At 36.0% G+C, this 25240-nt stretch overlaps 2 protein-coding genes across 2 annotated transcripts; one reads left to right on the forward strand and one right to left on the reverse strand.

The window, feature by feature from the left end:
- Nucleotides 1-612: 612 nt before the first annotated feature.
- On the reverse strand, nt 613-13742 carry tspan12 (tetraspanin 12). The gene is made up of 8 exons (XM_034033653.3): nt 13122-13742; nt 12708-12846; nt 11873-11955; nt 11095-11230; nt 7660-7731; nt 6816-6923; nt 6422-6565; nt 613-2640 (listed from the first exon to the last, which is right to left on the reverse strand). Exons 2-8 carry the CDS (start codon nt 12771-12773, stop codon nt 2341-2343), a joined length of 909 nt encoding a protein of 302 aa, XP_033889544.1. The 5' UTR covers nt 12774-12846; nt 13122-13742; the 3' UTR covers nt 613-2340.
- A 3532-nt stretch (nt 13743-17274) lies between these two features.
- On the forward strand, nt 17275-24798 carry LOC117419533 (inhibitor of growth protein 3). Its single transcript, XM_058986023.1, has 12 exons — nt 17275-17450; nt 17583-17654; nt 18592-18692; nt 19086-19151; nt 19457-19553; nt 20377-20448; nt 20541-20657; nt 21384-21547; nt 22288-22478; nt 23021-23213; nt 23530-23568; nt 24017-24798. Exons 1-12 carry the CDS (start codon nt 17423-17425, stop codon nt 24131-24133), a joined length of 1257 nt encoding a protein of 418 aa, XP_058842006.1. The 5' UTR covers nt 17275-17422; the 3' UTR covers nt 24134-24798.
- Nucleotides 24799-25240: the final 442 nt, after the last annotated feature.

A 25240-nucleotide genomic window follows, 5' to 3' on the forward strand; every position in this document is an offset into this window, starting at 1 on the left:
ATAAGCATAATGGGAACCATTCAGGCTTTCAGAAAACCATGTCTCAGTTTGCAGTTCTTTCTTGATCTACACAAAGATAGGGAGTTTTTTTGTAATGTCCACTGAAAGGTATTATCTACCATATTTTAGTCTTCCTCTTTTTCAGAAACTAAAAGCATTTCCAAAGCATCTCCTCTCAACAGTGGCTCCCAACAATTTCTGTTTACTCTCAGCATGAAATGCTGGTTATCTTGTATTTACCTTTGACAAGGTGTGGAAAGGATAGCATCACAGCCCAGGCTGGTGGAGACCAGGAAGGAGACCCAGAGACAGAAGCTGCAGTTTAAGTGCTATCGTGCATCTTTAATAATGAACACGCTACTACACATTACAGACAAAAACACACTTAACAAAAGGTCTACACAAAAACTCACGCACAGCAACACGCACCTGCACCTCCACCTCCACCTCTATCACCAACATGAATTCCTGTGATCACCCTTTTTATGCACCTGATCATTAATCATTTATTCAATTTACAGCTCCAGCCACATTCCCACGTGTTTTTTTGACAGGGAGGAATTTAACCCCCCCCTGCCAACCCAATACCCCTCTCCCCCCCCCCCCCTCTACTCTCCAACTGGAATATTAATCAATTTTAATATAATATGGTACAGTTAGTTCTAATTCATGCCAGGATCCATATTAAAATTGAGAATGCATTTAGTGCTACTTCAAGACCTTTCAAAAATACATCAACTCAGTTTTATTATTTTCAAGATTTTAGTTCAAACTTTTCCCTCTTCTGCATATGGCAGTTAATCCCATGTCCAATGGATGTGTTTTATACATAATGCATACGTTAAGTAAAACATGTTCAACCAATCAGTTAAAATAGTTAATGATGTAAGACTATTTAGCTTAACATTAATATCTATGGCTTTACATATATAGATGTTTTTACTTTTCTGGTCCATAATCCAGCATCATATACATATTAAGGCTTTGTTTCTAGTTCTTTTAATTAAAACCAAAATGCATACCTTCAAAATAGCTCTATATTAAACTGCCCCTTTCTGAAATGTGTATATGTCTTTTCCCCTAGAAAACTAATACAATTGACAGTAAAGAACCTGCTAGAATATTAAGTTCTGACAAGATCAAAGAATTCCAGCTTGAGTTCCGGCAGTAACATTCCTAAAGGACTACACTCTTAATGTTCGGATCAGACAGAGATTTAAAATGAATGGTTTGTCTTTCCCCTTCCCCCAGCAGCCTCCTAACAGTGACTTACTAACATTACTGATATCTGAAAAGTACCAGGTCAGGTTTGAAAAAGCAGAATGCAGAATGAAGGACTAATGCAAAAATATAACCATGTAAGTTCCATTTTACAGGCAGAATCAACTTGGTATGGATATACAGTAAACAGATACTCATTCCAGACTTATTGGATATGACACATAATCTAAAGGGATACACTTTATATAGTTAACCTGAATTTAATTCTTAAAAAATGTTATTTTTATAAGCTGTTCCCAAGTAATGTAATAATTTGCTTTGTATTAAATCGAGACGCAGTTGTCTCCTATGAAAATCAATTTCACATTTGTGTATGCCGTTTGTCACATGGTGTAATTCTCTGCAAGTCTTCCATGTTGCATATGACCTTCAGATGTTATTGAAGGTTTTCATTTGAAATTGGATACAGTGTGTTTAATATGCAATGCAATCTGTCAGGTACACTGGGAAGCTGCCCAGCTTCCATCACATTTTCCACTAAGTAGTATTTATAAAAAGCATATTAAGCATCTAGTAAAAATTGCAGTCTAACCAACTAAACACTGCTTACTTCTTCCCAGGGCCACACTAGGCATTCAAAGAGCAGTAACGAAGCGAGACTAAATATCATTCAACTTAATTAATAGCCCATTATTCCCTCGCCCACAATATAAAAACCCGCAGCTTTGGCTGAACTTGGTTAGTGTGTTCAGAGGCGGAACGAGACGTGAGTCGTGAGATAAAAAGAAAAGCTCAAATCCAAATAAGAATTGCTACCCGTGCTGGCTTTACACCAGCACGATACTTGTTTGTTCCGTGTCTGTTTAGTCTGTTTTGTCTTGGCCACCGTGCCGTTTTGCTTGTTAAGTGTTTTGTTTTTGTTTAAAAATGTTATTTATTATTAAAACATGTGCATCAGCGCTTCCATACCCCAGTACTGTGTCTGTCTCCTCTCTGGTCTGACATCACCTGCAAGCCTTCTTGCCACACATCGGAATCGGGTTAAGACTCAATGAAAGTTATTTATTCCTCTGTCTATACAAAAAAATAAGACTTTCACAGCAATAATATAATTTTCAGTTAAAACTGTTCCATCTCAAACTCTGTGTTGACATTGTTAGCTGTATGTTCAAAGGTCCTGGTTGAGCTGGATTTCAGCAGTTCCCCTGAATGACATGGCAGGTGCTGGGAGGTATCATTATTCAAGGTCATCAACTGATCAGGCCTTGGAGCTCTTCTGTCATAGTAGAGGGCCCAGAGCAAAGTAACTGTGAGAATCATGGCGAGGATCTGAGAAACTCCTATAGAAACACCCAGGAACCTCAAGACTTGGAGCTGTTTTGTGCCTCTTATGAAACTATACATTTTTGGACCACAACCCTGCAAAATAAATCAAATAAATCATTTTTATTATACAAATTTAAACATGCATACAATTAACAAGATTTGCCCCCAGTCTGAAAAAATATACCTGTATTTACCACCCCACTGAAAGACATTAAAAGTAACAGAGGCTTAAAGCCATATATAAAATGTGTCTTAAAATCCTGTGGTTGGAATTTGCAACATTTGGTACGTGAATGCAAGAATATGTATGATGTGACCTAACTAGGGAACTGTTTTGAACAGAAATGTAAATGTAAAAGGGCAATTCATTATTTCCTGGCAGACAGCTCTTCACTGCCGAGTGTGACATGCCTATGAATCCCCCTCTTGGCATCCACAGCTGCCCCCTCTTAAAAAAAAAAATTATTTGACTCTGCAGACATCTTCTTAATTGCTTCTTCTTGCTGAATAACAAAATGTAATTTCTGCTTATATTTGTGGTTATAGAAGCATTATAAATTATATTCCCAATCAGCAAGATAAGCCTTGGACAAAATGCCACCGATTTTAGCCAGCACTGGCTAGAATGGCAGAATTTGAACCCAGTCCTCTCAATTTTACAGTTTCACAGCACTTTGTAATATCATTCATTTTGTAATAAGAGCACTGGTATTCTTTAGGAAACAGTATGATTTATCTGAACTACTGTAATACAACAAATCACATGCTTAGAAACAGATTTGACAAAAAAAAAAAAATAATCCCCGTTTTGAGTACACAGGCCAAAATATTCCTAAGCATTGCTTGGATAAAGCACTATGGTGGAGCAGTGTGGGGAAGCTCAAATGTCAACTTCTTGGACTGTTGTTATCCACAAAGCACTACATTCAACACACATGTATATGTATGCTTCCTCTTGTCAAAAAGACAACTCTAGCTCCAGTGAATCTCACATCCATGCTAATGGTTTCCTCTGAGGCTAAGGTCAGGGACTTCTTGAGAGGAAGTAATTCACAGATAATACAGTCTGTATGGCTTCACAGAATGGAATTTACACAAAAAAACCCAAAAAGAAAACATTTGGAATATATACTGTTCCTACAAAGTATACTTCACCAAACAGGTCTGACCATGTGTGGCTGCTTATTCAAAGAGCATCTGCCATTAAAAACGAATCCTATCAGAGGGTTACTGACAGGCAACAGCATTTTGCTGTATGGTAGTGTATTGTTATTAGTAACAGTAGTGATGGTCAGTCATAGCAGTCGTAGTAGTAGTAGTCGTAGTAGTGGTAGTAGTAGTAGTAGTAGTCGTAGTAGCAGTGGCATGTCGTCAGGACCTTCAAGGTATTCTCTGCTGACCACACAGTGCCAAGTAAACTGTCAGTCAAATGACGTTACGTTGCCTCACTCACTTGCGTACAGTGTGCTTGTTATACTATGAAACATACTACTCTAATTATTATCTGTTCATTTGTCTGACGCCTTTATCCAAGATGACTTACAGGGTTTACTAGATGTTTTTTAAGAGTCTAGGGGTTTCCTGAAGGGGATGTGATCAGCCAATAAGAGATCTGCATTTCCCCCGCATAAGTCTAAAACAACGATCAGACACTAGAAAAAAAAAACAGTTGAGGGTATTCTCCGTTTCAGTTGAAGGTCTTGAGTGAGTTTAACCAATAGGCGAGTCGAAGAATGTCCTTTTTTTTAGACAGGCGACTAATCAGGACTGAGCAGAGGCGGGCCATAAATCTCCCAGGGTATTCTCTGCCTCACTTGAAGGCCCTTCTTTATCAACCAATGGGAAAGTCAAAGCTCTGACAGTTGACCAATCATTAGTGAGCAACCCCAAAACATGAATATTCCTCGGTTAGCACTGCAGTTAGGAGGATAGCTGGATTTCACACGATATTGCTTATAAATATACATTCATAAATACAAATACCTTTACAACATCTAATTATTTTGAATTTTATTTTACACTAAAATAAAAAAAACGTGAGAAAACGGATACATCACGGTCGATTTGGTTATGAATCCTTTTTCAAGGAGAACTTTCTCTGAAAAATTGGAGATTGTTAAAAAAAGGGAGATATACACCGACTGTGCTACCCCAGTCCATTTTGTCACGGCACGCCACTGAGTAGTAGTAGTAGTAATTATAGTCGTAGTACATGCTTTAATTAAAAGAACTATGGGAATACATTTTGTAAGAATTTGAAAATGCATACATTTTTCAGACACACAGATACAAAAGAATGATGCTGTTTTTTTTGTTGTTGTAGTTTTCAATGGAATTTCATTAACAGCTAAATGTTATTAACTTTAAGAAGAGTTGAATTCATTTAAAACTACAAACTAATTTAACATCCCTGAAAGAAAAATATTTGAAAATCTTGGCAGTATGTATAATGCTAGTTTGCCATTTTTTCCAAACACCTTACAACATATTAAATCCTTACCTGTTTAGTAAGGGTTACAGAAATGATCTAGAAATAAATTATAATTAACAGGAATATCTGTAAACACCTTTAATAGAAACACAGACTCCACTGAAATCATTAGCACAGCTGTATAGCAGCTCATTGTGTAAATTATATGCAGCATTTTCAATACATTGATTTGATACAACACAGGTATGTACTTTTTAAGAATTTAGGTCAGCATAGAGGAAAAAATAGAAAAGCAAAAGTGCCCCTAGTTACAGCTTCCTGAATCTCATGATATGAGAGACTACATAATGCATATGCGAAACACAAACTGTAAGACATTAACCCATAAGTAAGAACTGTTTTCATAGGTTGGGAACTCCCCTCTAAAACCACTGAAGACAAATAAAACAGTTTCCTAAGTTTTTTCTAGTTGTCGATAGATGAAATGGTAGCCGTATCAGTCCAGAAATGATAGACAAAGAGACAGAGATGTGATACCTTTTATTGGACTAAAACCCCTTTCACACTGGGTCCCGGGTCCTGGCTAACCACGTCACAATCCTGCGCAGTGTGAAACCACGTACCTGGGTTGAACACGAGTTAACCTCAGGATGTGGGTTGACACGCTTTGACCCCGGTTGAGCGAGACAAAATGCTTAACGACTGTTCGTGAGCCGTAAAAGTTTTACTTTCGCAAGAACGTTTCTGTTTATTCTGTTTAGCCATATTTTTGTTGTTTGAGACACATCACAAGCCAGATTGCAGCAGGGATGAAGAAACGTTTGCTTTAATCAACATTTGGGCCGACGGCTCAATCCAGAGAAGCTTGGATGGAAGTGATCGTAACAAGCTGCTTCCGGGGCATTGATACTCGCATTGTGTACTTGCGTCTGTCACCCAGGACAACCCTGCTTTATTAAAAGCAGTGTGAAATCGTGTACCCGACCCACATGACACCAGGTCCTGCCTGGGTAGGTTCTGACCCGGGTAGATCATGCCAGTGTGAAAGGGGCTTAACTAAACAATTATTGTTTACTTAGCCCAATAAAAAAGTATCACATCTCCTTCTCTTTGTCTAAATTATTTTCTAATGGTAATCAGGGCTGAGTTGGTGTAAATAACTTATAGCCCACTGTATTAAATTAAATCTAAATACAGTACTGTACAAATGCCAATATCTATTTTTCTATATTCTTGTGAGTATATTAAACACTTATTTCTGTGCTTAAAATACTGTATGCTGTGCTAGTGAAGAAAATGGTGCTAATTTCTAGATGTTTCACTCAATACGTAACAGCTTCTTCATTATGATAAAAACACATCCTGACTTTTTAACAATAACAGACTGGTTTCCAAATACAACAGCTTGGGTATGATTCCCAATGGATAACCAAGAAGTCCTACCTCTTGGTAGAGGTCGCTCAGGTCTTCATAGTGCGCCTGCCTGGCACATCCGGGGAACTCTCGAACACAGCATGAGTCAGGGGGCCACTCCATCTCTGTTACTTCCAGCCAGTCAGTGAAGTACATCACACCACAGCACTTGAACTAAAAAGACCTGATATGAGCTTCTATTGTATATTCTAAAATCCACAGACTTTATTTTAACAATGCCAAAGCCAGACTTGAGTACTTCCCACAGTACCTATTCTATCTTCTCTTATAATGCTGAGCTGCTTACCAAGTATCTGTGTAGTGATATCTGTCTACCACCATCGGTAGATGTTTATACCCAAGTCTTGCATAGTTCTTTGTTCCACCAAGCCTTCAAATCCTAAGAAAAATACAAAACACTGACCTCTTTCTGAAAGAAGTTCCAGGCATGGGTTAGCCACTGGAATCTTGACAAACCATAATTGGGCATTCTAGATTTCAAACTGATCATATCAGACCTTTGAACAGGGACCTGGAATAAAAAAAGTAAGTATATTACATTTCCAACTTTTTTGCAAATATTGCAAATTCAGAGATCCGCACGTCATTTTGAAAGAAAAAAAATTGTACACAATGTACTAAATTGGAATATAAAAACCCATAGGTTTTCACTACATGTATTAACTTTTTCTGTAAAAATGATAATTATACAACACCTGTTAAAAAAGAAAAACAAAATATTCAGTCTCATAACAGAAGGCAAATAAAGAATGGAGTAAATGCTTTGAAAGCATGATACCTTCTGTTTTATACCAGTACAATAGTGTGTGTGTGTGTATGTGTTCTAAGAACAGAATTTACATTCATCTACTAGTAATCTCATAGTTTTGCTGAGTGCATAACCCTGTAGCCATCCTCTCATACACCTGTCAATGGAATGGATCAAAGCTTTGGGAGAAGCTAAAACTTTGTTATCAGCAAGATAAGTCACTGCTGAAGAGATGGTCACTGGAGTTACACAATTAACAATGTCAGCAGTCAAAACAGAAACCAACAGCTAATTTACACACATTTCACAGGAATTTTTTCTGTTAATTCAAAGGTAATATCAGTTTACTGGCCTAAAAAGATGACCGTTAATGCAGATTTAACTGTATTTTTCTTATTTGTCAAATACATGAACTGATCTTGGGGGATCTTGGGGGGGTGGGGGGGGGGGGGTGGGGGGGGGGGGGGGGGGGGGGGTAGTCTAATGAATTTTAACTTACCATTTTTTCTTCGTAGGTCCACACACCACTGGCCAGCTCCACACAAAATATCACCAATAAACTTCCAAAGTACTGCCAAAGGAAGGTCATTAGATTAGAAGAATTCTGTGCTAAATCCCTCTTGGTAACCCTGAAAACACTGTATTTGTAGCAGATGTCAACATTTTTCAGGTCTAGAATATTTTGAGATCGGTAAGCAATCTGCAACTCTGAGTTTTAAACAGTTAGGGGTTTTGTTATTTTAACTTTAAATAACTTCAGTATTTTCCATCTCAGCAATGCAAAATATTCAAAACTACCTGATTGGTCATCTATTTGGTTATTTTGCTTACGAACTAGTTTTGAAAATAAACCAAGTCTTATAACACATGCAAGAAATGTGCATTGTTTTTACTGCTACCAATGAAAACCAGCTGTAAACAGCACCCTTCTTACATTATAAATTAAACTGAAGCCACAGCTGTATATCTATTAAGATAAATGTTTAGTCAAGTTTTCCATTAGGTTAGCTTTTAACTGTACCAAAATGGCAAAGACCTAGGGTGTTTATCTGAAAACTCAAAATATTTGTGCAAGGCAAACGAAGCAGCTGTTACTCTGTTGATACTACAATCCATTTAGAGCACTGAGATTTAAACAAAGGAAAGATGCTGACCCAAATAATAGCAGAACTAACCTTTACAACTATTGTGCTAGGGTGGAGAAGCTACTGTCTTTTAGCCTCTTGACCTCCTTGTTGCCTAGTTAGCACGTAAACAGACAGCAACAAATTAAACGGAAATGCTTGAAAGGAGTGGGAGTACATTTATGGGCACAGGAGGTAAGATAATCGTCCAAACAGGTAAAACAAATTCAAGATTAATGCCAAGGACTTAAAGAAAGAGTTAGACGCATCAGGCATAATAGTGCACGGAAGAACTGCACAGAGGCATCTGGACACAGAAGAGTTGTGTGCATGTAGACCTCCCTGAAAAAAACCTTTAAAGAAAATTCATAAAACAAACCGTCTAAAATTTGCCAAGAAATATAACAGGAATCTGAAGCATTCTTCAACAAGTCTCTGGTCCAGTGAGACTAAAATAGAACCTTTCCCCCAAAATGGACCACAGCTTGTTAAGACAAAAAAAAGGGAAAGCATTCAGAAGAAAACCTTGTACTGGAGGTGGTTCGATATGGGGGTGTTTTAGCAGTTCAGGGACTGGAGACATTCATGTGATTCCAGCATGACGACGACCCAAAGCATACGGCTAAATCAACTCTGGAATTCTTGAAGAAAACGAAAATAAAATTTCTGCAACGGCCTTTGTAATCACCAGATCTCAATCCAATAGAAATGCTTTGGACTGATCTGAAAAAAGCTGTAGTCAAGCATTTTGTATCCAATTTGTCTGAGCTGAAGGAAATATGCAATATAGAGTGGGCCCAGATTTCACAAACAAGATGTAACATACTGGTTAAGAATTATTCCAAACGTCTGAAAGCCATAATAAAAGCAAGAGGAGGACCCACGAAATACTACAGCAGTAGTGCCAATATTTTTGTCATAAACAAATGCTTTAAATAAAATATGTTTTTTTTTGGTTTTTTGATAGAGATTATTTGTTAAATTACTAGATTGTGTATTTTGCTTTTTGTTTTATTACAAAATGGGTTAAAGTTTATTAAATGCTTGTCTTTAATCTGTTACCTTGAGTTATGGTATAGTGAGCGCAGGGTGCCAATAATTTTGTCTGCAACTGTATCTCCACATCAAAACCACTGTTGCGCTACACATTTCCTTCTAATATGCAACCACATGCTGCCATTTGCAATCACAGTGTACTTTTTTGCTCAAGAAAAAAGTTTTTTGTAGTTTTAAAATGATATATTTATGAGTGTACTAGTCTCAACAACAATAATGTCAGGTGTCCTGTACAATGGATGAATTCTCTCACAACCCAATGCCCTGAGGCAAAGCTGCAGATACAACACTACATATTTTAGTGCAGTTTGTGTTTTTCCTGGTAAAATCCCTAAACCCCAAGTTTGGCCCCCACCTGGGAAAAGCTTGGGAACCACCAGGGTTTTGGAGGGAATAATACTTTCCAAACCTATATACAACTCCCTATAAAAAACAAAAAATCCATTGTTTTCCAGCAAAAAAAACCCAAAGGAGTTGGTATTCTTTATCTTTAAGACATATTACATGTAAATGAAGATTACTCCAGTCACTGTAAAGTCTAATGTGTCTGTATTTGTTAACTAGTTTTATCTTTCACCGAGTACTGTAAATGATTGAACAGGCACCTTCCACACCTTATCACTGATTTATGCTTGTTTTTTTCTCTTGTGCCGTCACCCTCAGAAGTTTGACAAATGTGTTGACTCAGGTTTGTAATTCGAAGTAGTGCCGCCATAAATCATTTACACTGCAATTATTCACATAGTATGGCAGGCTTGGAATGATTTCTTTTACAGCTTAACTTATCAGCACAGTACTTGATTACTTTTTTACAGCTGCAGACAGTGAAATACACAGGCATTCACTTATTTGTGTGATGTAATGCAATTGCATTGTTTGACTTTAATATTAATAACATATTTACAATGAATCACGCACTGGAGGGAATTTTTTTTTTATTGCAAGCATTATTTAACATTTAAGACTAACACTCAATAAATACTAGGGTTGGACAAAAATGTTAAACACCTGCCATGGTATGTACAGCGACCATGGGCTACCAGGACAGAACTGATTGGATGTGACAAGTTTGCAGGATGTTTTAAAATCTCTGGGAGGATATATTATCATTATCATGATTAGCCTCTCTAATTGCTTCAGAGAAGTTGGGGATGGAAATCTGCAATAAAGTCAGTTCTCCAAAGTGGCTCACACAGTCATCATGTTTGAGACGGCTCCTTGTGAAACATTGGTACTTTGTGCAATCTGGGATACTGAAGCTCCTGCCAGCTGAGATACTATCAGATCTCTCAAAGAGTGCCAGAGCTACTGTCTTGCCCATAGTGACAGGGACATGAGGCTTTTCATTAATTGAGAATACAAGTAAGGAATGTGTATTTAATAACAAATGAATCAATCATGTGAGGGATAGTCCAGACTGTTTTGTCTTGAGGTGTTAATATGGCGTGTATTTTAACACAATTACAGTATATTCCCATAAAAGCCATATTATTTACGAAAGGGATTTTTGTTTTTTTACTGGCCCTACTGCTATATATTTTTCTGGGGCTCTGGTATTCTCCTAATTCAATCAAGTTCTCCGTTATTAACTGCAAATCTCACAAATATCAAAACAGGTGCTGTACTGGTGTGATTAAACATTCCCTACCACCTGGAGAAAAATAAAAATAGGCACAAGGCTATTACTGCTCTGTACATCAGATCATGAAATCCCACAGCAACTCAGTTGCTATTTATGAAATACACACACATACCCAAGAAAGTAGCAGTGGATTCCCTTTCACTGTTCCACAATAACCAAGCATCCCCACTATGATTAGAAAACAGCACACAGCAATCATCACTGGATGGACCACTGGGGAATAGGTCTGAATCACTGCTTCCTCCAGCCTGTGAAGAAACAACAACTCCGTTTAGAAACTTTTGGGTTTATTTTTTCTACCGAGAAGATTGCTCCTTCCTCACAGCAGTAGTTATTAACAGTTTTAGAAAAAGTAAATACTGATAATAAAAAGTTGGACTGCTAAAATATAACTGTGTCCTTCCAAGATTTTACCCACAAATTCTAAATGCTCACAAAGGCCAAGTTATGAACGTGAACTGTAATACTAACATTTCCAGTGCAACTCAACATTTTGGAATAACAATTGTAGTTTACCAGCCCTGAATAATACTGAGTCTGTGGAAAGGAGTGTCAATTAAAATATCTGTAAATGTTCCACTATAGTATACAATATTATGCCTCTTTTTATTTTAAATAAAGCACTAAAAAGGCTTGCCGGGAACATCACATATCAAACAAAATGTCTGCCAACAGAACAGAGGTTTCAAATTGATTACAAAATAAAACTCACTGTATCACATTTTAGGAGGTTTTGTCTCAAAGTAGCATAAGCATATTTACAGTTTGTATTCAGTTGTACACATTTTAAAATACACTGTACAGTATAAATGTCATGCCACTGCTATATAGACATTTTAAAAAGATGGATATCCGTAAAGGTTGAGTTTTAAAACATTAGATTACCTTACCTGGTGTCCGCGGTTAAAATAAACACATTGTTCAGGTAAACCCTCATCCAGGCAGACACACCCAAAACACAGACCGACATCAACTGGCAGGGAGTGCAGAAAAATACTACATTAATAATCAAAAGGAAATACATTATCTTGAATTACCTATTGATGTGGTTGGATTTATGTAAAGAAGGTTTTCTTTTGTGATTTATGAATAGGATCAGCAAGAATATGTACAGGAATTTATATGTATTGTACACTAGCTTTCAAGATCTTTTTTTAGGTGAGAAGTGGACATTGAAGGGAAATAAAATTCCTCTCACACTGAGAAAATAAAAAAAAAATCAATTTTCAGTCTATCCACTTCAATTTCCACTTCTCTTCTTAAGCGATTTTTGAGATCTTGAAAGCTACATTTCCTATGTGGACTAGCATAGCTATTCAGAGATTACTCATATTATGGTTGCATGAGTATTATTGCTACACACAATACACATTACAGGATTGAAAGAAAAACGGTATTAAAACGGGTGTTTTACCTGTTGCATAAATATACTATACATCTGAACAATGTGAACTTTCAATGTTGCAGCCTAAACTAAATATGTACAGGTTTTTATGCTGAACAAGTTCTCTATAAATGTACCTTGCACATACACTGGGAAAAAAAAAAAAACATTTACGTAAATAAAATGTAATTCAGAATATTTAAGCCACAGAAATTTTAACCTGTACACCCTTTCATGTTAAAAGCAGAGTAGGTACGCGTACCCGCTCAAACTAGAGTGTCTTGCTAGTTTGTAATGTGAGCAGAGACATTGCCACCTGCTTGGTGCTTGACTTCTCTTACCCAGAAGAGTAAATTGAGAGCGTAGAGCAGGCAGCGCAGGCACTTCACCGAGTCTTCCCTGGCCATTCTGAACGTTGTTGGTACTGCTGGCCAGATCTCATCATTTTAATACTCCTCCACACCTTATCTACACAAACAGCTGAAAGAACAAGCACATAGTGAACAGAACTTTATTTCTATAATCCATTACCAACAGTAATTACGGCATATTCAATGAGTTTTTCAAAACTAATTAAAGCAAAATAATAATAAAAGTGAGTTGTAATGTATTTGCATAATCCATTGCCAACAGTGCATACGATACATTTAATGTGTTTTTTTAGACAAATTAAAGCATAATAATAATAATAATAATAATAATAATAATAATAATAATAATAATAATAATAATAATAATAATAATAATACACATACCGTTTTAACTTCATCAGCAAATGTGGTTTAACAAGCTTCTTGAAAAGCCCATATTATTTTTCGGTAAAGTTTAGTAAAATCCAGTGAGTTTTGACACTAATTTAAAGTTATTCCTTGGTGGGAATATTTGCAGTCATTTGAACATTTGTGTTCTTTTTCTTTCTTTGAATTTTTAACTAGAATGATGGATTATATTGTGTACTGCACTGCACATTTACATAAAACCAATGGCTCTTTTAAAAAAATCATCAAATACATTTTTTTTTTATTTTTATAATGGACGGACAGAAATATCAATAAACTGTATTACAACAGTGTAATTTATATGTATAGCCGTAGGGTTATCATAAGCAATGCCCGGTGATATTAATCTATATGCTAAGTTCAAAATAAGAAAACAGGAACATTTGTAAACTATTAAAGTAAAAAAATAGCAATTCTTAAATAGAGTTAATCTGAAATACAAGTCATGTGAATTATTTTCAAAGCAATCTGTTCTCCTCCTTGATGCTTTGTCCCTGCCATTTAATTAGTTGAAAACTCCCAGCTCTTCAAACTGTCTTCTGCTGTCAATACTTAAGACTTCACTCACTTCACTTCGTCAGCCCAAATGCGCACGCTCCTACTCCAAGACTGTATCCAGCGTTCCTCTGGGTCCTAGACCTAGAGGACTATCATCACCAATACAGTGGGGCTGTGCACACATTATACACGATACGAGGTTATGTTTGAGAGGCCACTAGAAATCAGGAACCCTCATGTCCAGAGAGTACACAAAATAAAAATGTAAAACAATGCATGTTAGGAATTCCAAAGGGCTGAGGTTTGTAAAGTAATCTTTATTCTTCACCCGCAACGTTTTATCTAATCAGCAATTGTCAGGGGCTAACTTTAAAATTGCTACCAAACATGTAAGTAGAAAGTGCAGCATGTAGGTTTCTGTTATTTTACTGTGGTAGTTGACACTAGTTCACCATTATCACAATCACAAAGATGTTTACACAAATTACAATGTGTGTTCTGGTGAGATTGAAAAGGTTTTGTGGTGCTAATGGTTTTGCCTGGATGTATAATGTACTGTACTGATACTAGTAGACCACAAACTATCCTGCCAATTTTAGTTAATCAAATATACGTTCTTCTCTTTCATGAGCATACACATGAATTATTCTCCCAAGGGTAAATGTTGTGTTCGTTATCCCTTGCCTTTGAAAACACCAGTATCTTGTACATATGAGTGTGGCTTCACATGCTTATCCATCCTGTTACCAAATGTTGAACACATTTCTAATAAGACAAATACCAGCTGTCATGAGATTGTATGAGATTACAGTGAATACAACCTCCAGAAGGCTGTCAGTCTACAAAGCTTGCTAGATAAGAAGTTTACTGTCAAGGGAGGAACATTTAGAAATGCAAAAAGAAACTACAATTCAATGACATGGGTTTTTTTTTTTTTACTAGAATGCCTGCTAGTGTAAATGTTCAAATGTATTTTAGTAATTCTAAACTCAGCAGTATTGAGTGTTTAATTGTTATGGATAAGAGAAGAATATATATATTTAAAGATGTGCATTCTTGGCAACCATTGGTGAACTGTAGCATAATCAATAAATAATTATCCTGCCAAGTAATTTCTGCAAGACTCATTACTTGTAAGGTGGTGCCAAAACAACAGAATATAACCATTACACATTTTCATTTTTTCCCTGTATAAGATTTTAATTAATCTTGACATTTATCTATCAAAAGTATGACTAATATCCTTTAACTTTTTGTTCAGCGGTTCAGGCATTAGGGTTATTAAGAACTAAATACAGTAATAGCATTGCAAAGACACATTTACAATGTAAGAGAAAACATCTTTATTAGACCCACGAGGGCCAAAAAGCAATTACGTGCAAAGTAGAAAACCGATTTCACTCCATCGTACAAGATGTAATAGCCTACTCTGGTGTCTCCTAAGGTGCCATGTTGAGTTTTCTAAATCTAAAACTGCCACTTCCCTTCAAAACTTTAAACCCAATTTTATCTTCTTTTTTTTGCAGATCATCTAACAATCAATGTTGCCCATAATGTCGACATGCAGAGGAGTGGAAGGCAGCCTTCATGCCTTGGTAAAGAGGCATCCATTTCCCAATGTCATTACAAACCAATGGGCTGCCACCTTTCAATGGTGCCTTATACAGTATGTCATAGATACTCTCACAACGTGATCCACTCTCCCCTCCTGGCTAAACCAGTATCACTCAATACTGTCCTGGGAAAGGTATTGCAATCTTTCCCCAGAGAGAGAACTGAAATGTTACAATACAATATGCTTTGTATGTTAAAAACAAACAACCAAAAAAAAAAATTGCCTGGTTTCACAGACCCCCGATTAGCACTATATTTAATTGAGGTATAGTAGTCCAATTGCCTAACTGTTGGAAGACTGTGCCTGTAACACAGCAGTTAATTAGTTACTTAGAGCTCAGTGTTTTAGTGGATAGTATGTACCACAGAGGAATTATGGATTGCAGCATCATTTTCAAAAGAAAGTGGATGTCAGTTAATTAATTAATTATATGGAAAAATAGGAGACATTTGTCACTTTGAGGTGAGCTTCCTACAAAACAGGTTTGCAGCATGCTAGCAGGGCCAGTTTTATGTATATCCTTAAAGTTTGAAGGAAAGCACTGTTTGAAGGTTTTCTGCAAGAAATATACCAATGACAAAAAATAAAGATGTGCTTTTTAATGTGTTTCTTTTTTAATAAAAACATGCATTAAAGTTGGAAACACTACATTAACTTTCCTGGTTTTGTAATTTATATAGAATGTGATGCGTCACCAAAACTAAGAATAGTAAGATGATGATAATAATACACATTTCCTTTAATCTCTTTCTGCGGTTCTTCTTAATATAAAATAGAGCATTTCAAAACATCTCATGACGATCAGCAGACAAATGTACCAAAAAACTGTCTTCAAGTTCAAACGTTAACATTTCCGTTTAATTAAACTAAAAAAAACTATTTTATTAACCAGACAAATGTTGCATTAATTTCTACCTGTACAGCACTATTTCTCATTGTAGCTCTTACAGGACTAGCAAACTGAAGAATATCATATGCATGGTACCACAGCACCTGATATAAAATCACTGCATGCTGTTACGATTGTCATACTTGTCCAGGTTGTGTCATATATCGCATTTACTACAATAATAAAGGAACATCAGGGCTGACTTGTCACTAAGTACAGTAAAGCTGTTCTGCACTATTTCTGTCACTCAGCAGTACCGTCAGTCCACAGCAGTTCACACAATGTTATGATTCTCCAATAGCACTTGGATGAGTAGAGCTCCCACTTGTGGTTGCTTTATGTAGCCTCATGTTGCAGCTCCTTTCCCGTTAGGAACTTTAATTATTAATTGATTCTCAAAGTTCTTCTCCTCTATCCAAGCCCATACAAAAAAAATAAATAAAAAAGAAAGGATCATGCTTTGATCAGGCAAGATATGAAAGACCATAAAGTTTACAGCAGGTACAGCAAATGTTAATGGAAAAGAACGGATTTCATGCATGCACAAACACAATTCCAGGGTTATTTATGCTTTGAAAATGCAATGCATGTACGGAGAAACATGTGGCCCATTTTCAGAACACCTTTTTCTTTTGATCACTCTCGATCTTAGCAGTGAAATGGGCTACATTTCTAAAAACGTGATCTTGGTTTCATTGTTATCTGACAAACGGTGGCAGACCAATTAAATTCAGAAGACATAAAATGCTGTGCCCCTCAATTATTCAATTGTTTTCAACTTACGATTCATGGATGACTGTTTAAGACTAAATTATTTTGTAATCTAGACTTCTGCAAGACGAGATAACTCGTTTAATAATTTAGAAAGATACAACTACAAACCATGCATTTTATCAATGTATAAACTGTTATGATAGATCTTGGTTTATTAGCTGTATGTTTCAGATCGTCGCCCTCTATCTTTTTCCTATTGTCCGACAGCCATAATACGTATTTACAAAGAATTGTGGACCTTGTAGTCCATTTTTACATCAGTGGTGCATAAGTGCAAGGTTTAAAACTTCAAGTACTATAAACCCTTGCGCAGGAACCGGTGTGATGGCGTCACTGCTGAATCCTACCAATCCTAGTGCGCGTGATCATGCGCGTCAGTCAGGTTGACCTCAATTGGAGACCAACACATTTTTTTTTTCTTGGAGCTGTAGCAGAAGACGACGCCATATTGAAAGATATACATTCTTTTAATAAAATTGTAAAAACATCAATTTAGCCAACATGTTGTACCTAGAAGACTACTTGGAGAGTGAGTATTACGTTTTAGACATTTAGTAGTGGCAAATAATGTTGGTTAGGCGGGGTATATTCGCCGTTTATCTGTGCTGCTTGTTGACGGACTGACTATGTATTCTCTTTGTTTTTTTCTCTGTTTTGGCAGTGATCGAACAGCTTCCCATGGATCTGCGCGACAGGTTTACGGAAATGAGAGAAATGGACCTGCAAGTTCAGAGTACGCATTGCTGCAACGTGACACTTATTTAAAAACATATCCGTGGTTATTATTAATAATAATAATAATAATAATAATAATAATAATAATAATATGTTGCTTTTCATTTTTTTTAAACTATCCATGCTTTAAAATTACAAACTTGAAAAAGCTAGTGTTTGAAAACAATCCTTAAACAAAAGATGCAAACTTCTGGGAGGAAGTTTATTAGTGTTACAAAATGTTTATGTTACAGATCGAGTTGGCTAAACCACAAAATTCATTACCCAAATGATATCGCTGATTTATTAGAATCATTGTTTTTGCGTGTGTATTACCATTAGAGAAAATAGCAAAGAAAGGGATGACATTAAAAAAAGCATGTTATTGTGTTGTCTCACATTGCAGAACTACCTGAAAATGTTAATGTGTTCCTGTGGTACAGGGCACAGTACAGGTCGATAGGGGGTAGGGGATCGGATACTAACTTTAAAATGTATTGTAGAATGTTAAGGCATTTAAATATTTAAGAAAAGACATAACCCCAAACCCACTGTTCTTTGTTGTAACACAAAGTGCTGTAACAGAATTATACTGTTTTCAATAATAAAAAGAGTCATCAAAGAAGGGTAAAACTAGGGTGTTCATTTTGTCTTGAGCCCACAATGTCCAATACAAATGTACAAATACAATACGATGAATGTGGTGTTATTTCATAGTTTAGACGACTTTACATTTTATTAGAAACAGTAGCTGTTGACTTTCAGGTTTTTCCCAAAGAAAGTACTTACAGTATAGATTTAAGATTACATCTGTCTTAAAGTTACTTGTCATTATGTCACCCTCTGAAATATATACATACAGGAATGTCCTATTCGGAGTGCTTATTAAAAAGGTTTTTCATGGTAAAAAAACTCGTGTATGAAGTAGTAAGGTATTGTATATGTTTGTGCTGCAGATGCCATGGATCAACTAGAACAAAGAGTGAATGAATTTTTTATTAATGCAAAGAAGAACAAGCCTGAATGGAAAGAGGAGCAAATGGAAACTATTAAAAAGGTAAAATCTTTGTTCCCAAAACAGTTATTTGGTATGATTAGGCCTACCTGTTTTAACATTTTCAACATTATTATCTGTACAGAAAGATAAACATCAGTAATCTTGGTGCCTCGTACTGAACAAGAAAATACGCCCGCCTATGCGTCTGCACTGTTCAGTTTTAAAGATAAACTAGGTTTTCCCCGATGAGCTGTCCACCTGCAGCATCCACTTTTAAATTTGAAGACCTGGCTACATAGACATGGCATCCCCTTGACTTCTATTGTAATTATTCAAAATTAAACAAAGAAGGACATATGTGTAACTGATAAAGCTGATATATACATGACAAGTATCGTATTCAGTCTTTGTTTTTTAAATATGACCAAATTATTTTCATTGTTTCTTTTGAAGGATTATTATAAAGCTTTGGAAGATGCAGATGAAAAAGTTCAGTTAGCAAATCAGATATATGATTTGGTAAGTATTTACTTAAATAATCTTTAAATCCTAGATTTGACATTTATTTAACCAAAACATATTGTAGATTTAAAAACTGCAGTGTATAGATAGTACCACTAGATGTCAGTCTAAAGCTTTGTTTTCATCTACCAGAATGATCCCAAGTTGTTAGAATAAAGTTTAAAAGGAAAAAAAAACTAATGTGCGCATTTCAGATCTGGAGAATACTATTAAACTCACTGTGTATAAATAGGTTTCATGCACGTCGGGATAATCTTTTTGGTGTTTTATCAGCTGATTCTGTTATAATGTTATCAAAACAGGTTGACCGACATCTAAGAAAGCTGGACCAAGAACTTGCAAAGTTCAAAATGGAACTGGAAGCAGATAATGCTGGTATTACAGAAATACTAGAAAGACGTGAGTTTATCATTCTTCATATAAACAGTATTCATAGTAAACTAATATTGTGGGGACTTACAATTTGAATTTTACTGTATTTAATGCCAGTTATATTACAAGTGAAGTTGTTCTCGGGTGCCAACCACTCACATTTTTAAACTTAAAACAAGTTATTTTACAGCAGTAATAGCAGTATTTAAATTTTATTGTAAAAGTGAATTTTCCAACACTCATTTTCTTTTCTTTCAAACAAACATTTTTTAACTGATACAAGGTCTGTTACACAAGTTATTGACTTGATTAAAGAAACGAATGATTGGCGTTTTCGGACCATTCATTATGGTAATGATTTACGTCAACCCCTGTAGCAAAGGGAGCTGAAATCTATGTGGAGAACTTGGTAATCGTCATCACAGTATGCTTCTTCAGCTGTTCTTGCATGTCTTCTTAATGGCATTCTATCATGCCATGGGGTCTAAACCTGAATGATCTAAACCTTGGTGGATCTTAATACTGTACTTCATCTTTAAAATGTATAAACGTGGATCTTTTGTGGATTCCATTCCGCTGTATTTATGACTTCACTAATGTGAATAAGTGGGCCAGGCAGTTACACCTTGGGGAATACCCGGTGGTATTTCGATCTGCCACTGTTCAGATCATAGACTACTACATAATTACAGCATGTTTTTTTTCCTAATACATGTTTTTTCACAAGAAATATAATAGCAACATTCTAGCTTATTTATTTCTTAGCAGACGCCCTTATCCAGGGCGACTTACAGTCGTAAACAAAAATACATTTAAAAAATATCTTATGTGTATCTTTGTTTTCTCACAGGCTCTCTAGAACTGGATAGTCCATCACAGCCAGTGAACAACCACCATGCCCACTCGCACACTACTGTAGAAAGTAAGCAATTATTTCAGCGCACTACTGTTTTTTGAAAACTTGTAGCATGTTTGTTTCAGTGGTATTCTAAATGCAACTTTTTTTGGGGGCAGAAAGAAAATATACTACCCCTACCCATCATACCACAGAGCATATTCCTGAAAAGAAATTTAAATCCGAAGCTCTTCTGTCTACACTCACTTCAGATGCTTCAAAAGAAAATACGCCAGGTAATAGTTTTATTTTCCTCATGATAACACCACAGAACATTTATATATTCATGGTTTTGTTTTCTTACACAATATAAGTATATTTTATGCAACCTTGGTTATCTTAAATGTAATAAATCCTGAGTTGCTCACCTGGTAAAGTACAGCAGCGTGATGTGCAGGGTGAGTCATACAGCTCAGGTTTGCAACCTGGCTGTGTGGAGTCGCTGGTCTTCTCTGGGGATTCATGAGGAACATCACGTTGGCTCTGGTGGTCCCGTGAGTTTGATAAACAAAACCGCTAGGGACTGCTTCTCCTCATTGCGCTATAGTGAACCCTGCTGGACAGGCACCCAGTGAACTCAGCAGGCACCTGCAGGGCTGGCCTTTGTCCTCCAGAGGCCGGTAGCTTGCTGACTCCCGCTCTCGAGTCCCTGCGTGTAAAAGAGGAAGCTGGCTTGGTCTTGGGACCGGAGGCTGCCCAGTGAACCTTCGGATCTCCTGAGCTGTGTGGGTGAATTACTGTGGTGAGGAGAAAAAATAATTAGACATTCCAAATTGGGGAGAAAATCAGTGGTAAAATACTACAGGCAAAGTAGTTAGTAAGTTGCATTCTTTATGCTAGGACCCTTCAATTTTGTCCAGTCCTGACCTTATTTCTATTTTACATTAATCACTTGTGGTGTTATAAATGGGCCAGAGAGTAAACTTTCTTGTTTTTAACAGTTTTTCTTATTGTCTTTATAGGTTGTCGCATCAGTAGTTTATCAACCTCTTCAAACAACGTTTATAATGTTAACTCATCTCAGCCCCTTACGTCTTACAATCTAAGCTCATTACCTTCAGGAGCTGGAGTTGGTGCTGGTGCCATCACCATGGCAGCTGCCCAGGCAGTACAAGCAACAGCACAGGTAACAATACAATGTTTACTGTGCTCCTGTGGTGAGGCTTACATAACTGTTTTTATTACTGCTGTTGAAAGACAAGATGGTATTCTAGGAGGGTGTGTGTGGTGTTGCTGAGTGAAATATAAATCTCCTCATGCAAACTTTATATATATATATATATATATATATATATGCTATACCTTTCTACAACACTGTCAGTTGATTCAGTCAATGTAAATTGTGTTGCATTTTTTTTATTAGTCATGTTCAAAGATAAGTTCGCAAAGGTAATTAGGTTGTGTAGTGCACCATGATTATCACTAGTCTTTGACTCTTACTTAAGCACCTTAGTAGTCAAAGATTTATAATAATAGGGGTCTGTGAAACCAGCCGTAAATGGCTGTGTTAATATGCAAATATTCAAAAATCACACTTAACTATGCATACTTCAGCAATATATAGAATAGCGGATGGCTAACCATGAACAGTAAGAGAATGTTTCCATCAAAGGATAGACCATTAGAGGTGAGAGCATAACTCGGTGTCCTCAGAACCCCGAGATGGAAACACATGCCTTGCTTCAGCATTTTTATATAAGATTCTTGTATCTTTGTCTATAGGGACTCTTATCTACTGGATAATAATTTTCAAAAAAGAACGTTTTAATCTAAACCATTGACGCATGTAGGAGTTAAAAATGCTTGAAATATTGGAATAAAAATTAATTTGAATTTGATAAAATATAACATCCATGTATTTTTCAGATGAAGGAAGGCAGAAGAACATCTAGTTTAAAGGCTAGTTATGAAGCTATTAAAAATAACGACTTCCAACTTACAAGGGAGTTTTCTTTATCAAGAGAGTCCACCGGGTATTCATCATCGGCTTTGGCATCTACCCTTACTCAAACATTGACTTCATCCTCTTCTGACTCACGGAGTGGTCGTAAAACCAAGTAACTTACTTTTCTTAGTTTATTTATTTATTTATTTATTTTATTTATATATATATATATATATATATATATATATATATATATATATATATATATATATATATAACGTTTTGGTAAAAAGTAATATTGTGACTTTTTTGTTTGGGGATAAATTAAAGCAAAACAAAACACCTTGTGCTTTGACTAATTAAAAATGATTGTTAGAGTCCCTGCTGTGTCTGTGTACTTGTTGTTGTTGGTGCTGTCAAGCTCATCTGTTTGTTTTCCATGCAGAGATAAAGGAGGGGTGGGGTTATAATTTCCAATTAAGATTTTGTATTGCCCAAACATGTAATAACAAGATTGTTGTAGTATGAAAGATAGTAATAGTACTGTGAATGAATAAAGGGTATAACACAAAGGAGACTTCAGTTTTTTAATTTTGATTTTTCAGTTTTTCTGAAACCGTACCTTTTTAATCTTGACAGTAGTTATGCATCCTTGATTGTAATTTTGATAGTTCACACACCCATGTAAACAAGTGGTTTTACATTGTTTTCCAGAAGCAATACCAAGTCTTCAAACCATCAGTCTTCATCCTCCTCTTCATCGTCCTCCCTGTCTTCCTGTTCATCGTCATCGGCTCTGGCACAGGAACTTTCTCAGCAAGCCTCTGTACTTCCAGAATCGGACTCAAACAATCAGGTTGACTGGGCATATGATCCGAACGAGCCACGCTATTGTATTTGCAATCAGGTAGGTTTTGTGGTTTGTGTGGAATTCTTCATTTTATTCTCTTGTGTAGATATGAATTAAAATATCACCATCTGATTAATCAATCTGTTTCGCAAGCCTTGCATGGATCCCATTGGATACATTGAATAAATTAAATGCATTGTTAGATAGTTAGGGTTGAAGGGTTGGATTAAAAAGTAAGTCATAAGAAAAGTTGTTATTTTGCTATAAAGCTATCAATATTTAACAGACTGTACAGCGATGGATGTGGTTGTTATTATTATTATTATTATTTTTTAAATACAGTTTGATTTAAATTGTATTTTTATGTATCCAGGTGTCTTATGGAGAAATGGTCGGCTGTGATAATCAAGATGTAAGTATATTATATTGTACTTGCTCAACCCAATGATGCACGTTATCAAGATTGTATTTGCGGTAAACATTATATCTACCTTTTCTGAAACTCTTAATATCTGGTGCATCACAAAGACTTCTATAGCTACAGGCCTACAATTTGGAACTTTAATCCATTGTCTTTTTAAAGGTATTGTTTCCCTGCTCTGTGTACAGTACCTTGGGGTGGATTACCATGAAGTTAAACACATTTTGTTATTGTAGACAGGATATCAAAACTTTGTTTTACTAGATGATAAATAAATAAATGTAAGGATGCCTCTCCCAGTAATTCCTAAGAACAGTGTAATGTATTGTATCATAACTCTGAAGGCATCTACTTGTTTTGTTATTCTTATTTAACCTACAGATTAATTAATAACAACACTACATATATGTTTTAATGGAGAAATGTATTTTTTTTTCAGTGTCCCATAGAGTGGTTCCATTATGGATGTGTTGGATTAACAGAAGCTCCAAAAGGAAAGTGGTACTGCCCCCAGTGCACAGCTGCTATGAAAAGGAGAGGAAGCCGTCATAAATAGATCATGTTGGTTAGGTGACTGAGGAAGAATCATCTTTGAAAACATTACTTCTTAACAAATGTCATTTCTCACTTTTTGTACATGCAACATTTCTTTAAAATGACTATTCTTTAAATTTCCTTGTGTTAAATATGGATCCGTAGATGTAATCAGTAATGTTCTAAAGTAAATATTTTCACTGCTGCAGATGTTTATAGTCCTCAAATGACATACAACACATTCCATTTTAAGTTGTTCAGCATAGTTATATCAATAAGACAAACACTTGGCAGCATGGGATGCTTGTTATAGTTATTATGCAAAGCTAAACGTTAATTCTAAAGTGATTCAGAAATGTCTTGCAGGAAGTAAAATCCAACTGCAGTAATATGCTGGTTGTGTTTTTTGTACTTTTGGAAGAATACTTCTGGGGAATGCTGAAAAACATATCCAAAATATTCAGAGGATGCCTTTCTTGCAGTGAGCAAGTGAACACATCAGCAGGCTGAAGCAAAAAAGCTTTCTCCAAAGGCTACCACTGTACAGTATATTAATAAAGTTGACTGTTCTGTAGTATGTACATCTGGTTGTGCCACTAGTCTTTGTCATTTTGTACCAAATATGGTGCATGATGTTTGAGAAATGTAAAAAAAAAAAACAATAAAGTTATCAATCTTTTGATACTATCAAGTTTATTAAATATATTGAATTCTAACATTTTCAAATGATCAACATAATTCTATGGTAACATTACAAAATGTATTGGTTATGTAAGGTATAAAGCATGACTGACCGTGCATTTCCCATGATCTACACCACGCATGGGGTGGTGATAAGGCCTGAGGCGTAAGCCAAGGGTATTTAACCAACCCATAAGTGGTATATATCATCGGAACCGCATGGCCCGAAGTGGTTTCTACCGCTTATAGCATAGCTACATTTGGGGGAAGAAAAAATAATTAAAACACATTTTCAATTAAGACAAAACCAGAAATGTGTATTGTGTATACATCCGTAGTGTAATATATAGTCCCTAATGTAATGTATTTAAATTTAATAACGTTTAAAAAATAAATTGCACATGTCTGATGGGTAGAGTTTGAAAAATCAGGAAGGCAGGGAGCAGCT

This window comes from Acipenser ruthenus, chromosome 14 (genome assembly GCF_902713425.1).
Source record: "Acipenser ruthenus chromosome 14, fAciRut3.2 maternal haplotype, whole genome shotgun sequence".
Lineage (NCBI taxonomy): Eukaryota > Metazoa > Chordata > Actinopteri > Acipenseriformes > Acipenseridae > Acipenser > Acipenser ruthenus.

Bases quoted from the DNA above. Each gene is read 5' to 3' on its own strand.
- tspan12 (XM_034033653.3), bottom strand. From the start codon at position 12,773: ATGGCCAGGGAAGACTCGGTGAAGTGCCTGCGCTGCCTGCTCTACGCT. The intron at 11,956-12,707 runs GTAAGAGAAGTC...ACTCCCTGCCAG, and splicing joins CTCTCAATTTACTCTTCTGG to TTGATGTCGGTCTGTGTTTT. The intron at 6,924-7,659 runs GTAAGTTAAAAT...TTTTTATTCCAG, and splicing joins GGACCTACGAAGAAAAAATG to GTCCCTGTTCAAAGGTCTGA.
- LOC117419533 (XM_058986023.1), top strand. From the start codon at position 17,423: ATGTTGTACCTAGAAGACTACTTGGAGA. The intron at 20,658-21,383 runs GTAATAGTTTTA...TTGTCTTTATAG, and splicing joins TTCAAAAGAAAATACGCCAG to GTTGTCGCATCAGTAGTTTA. The intron at 22,479-23,020 runs GTAACTTACTTT...ATTGTTTTCCAG, and splicing joins CGGAGTGGTCGTAAAACCAA to AAGCAATACCAAGTCTTCAA.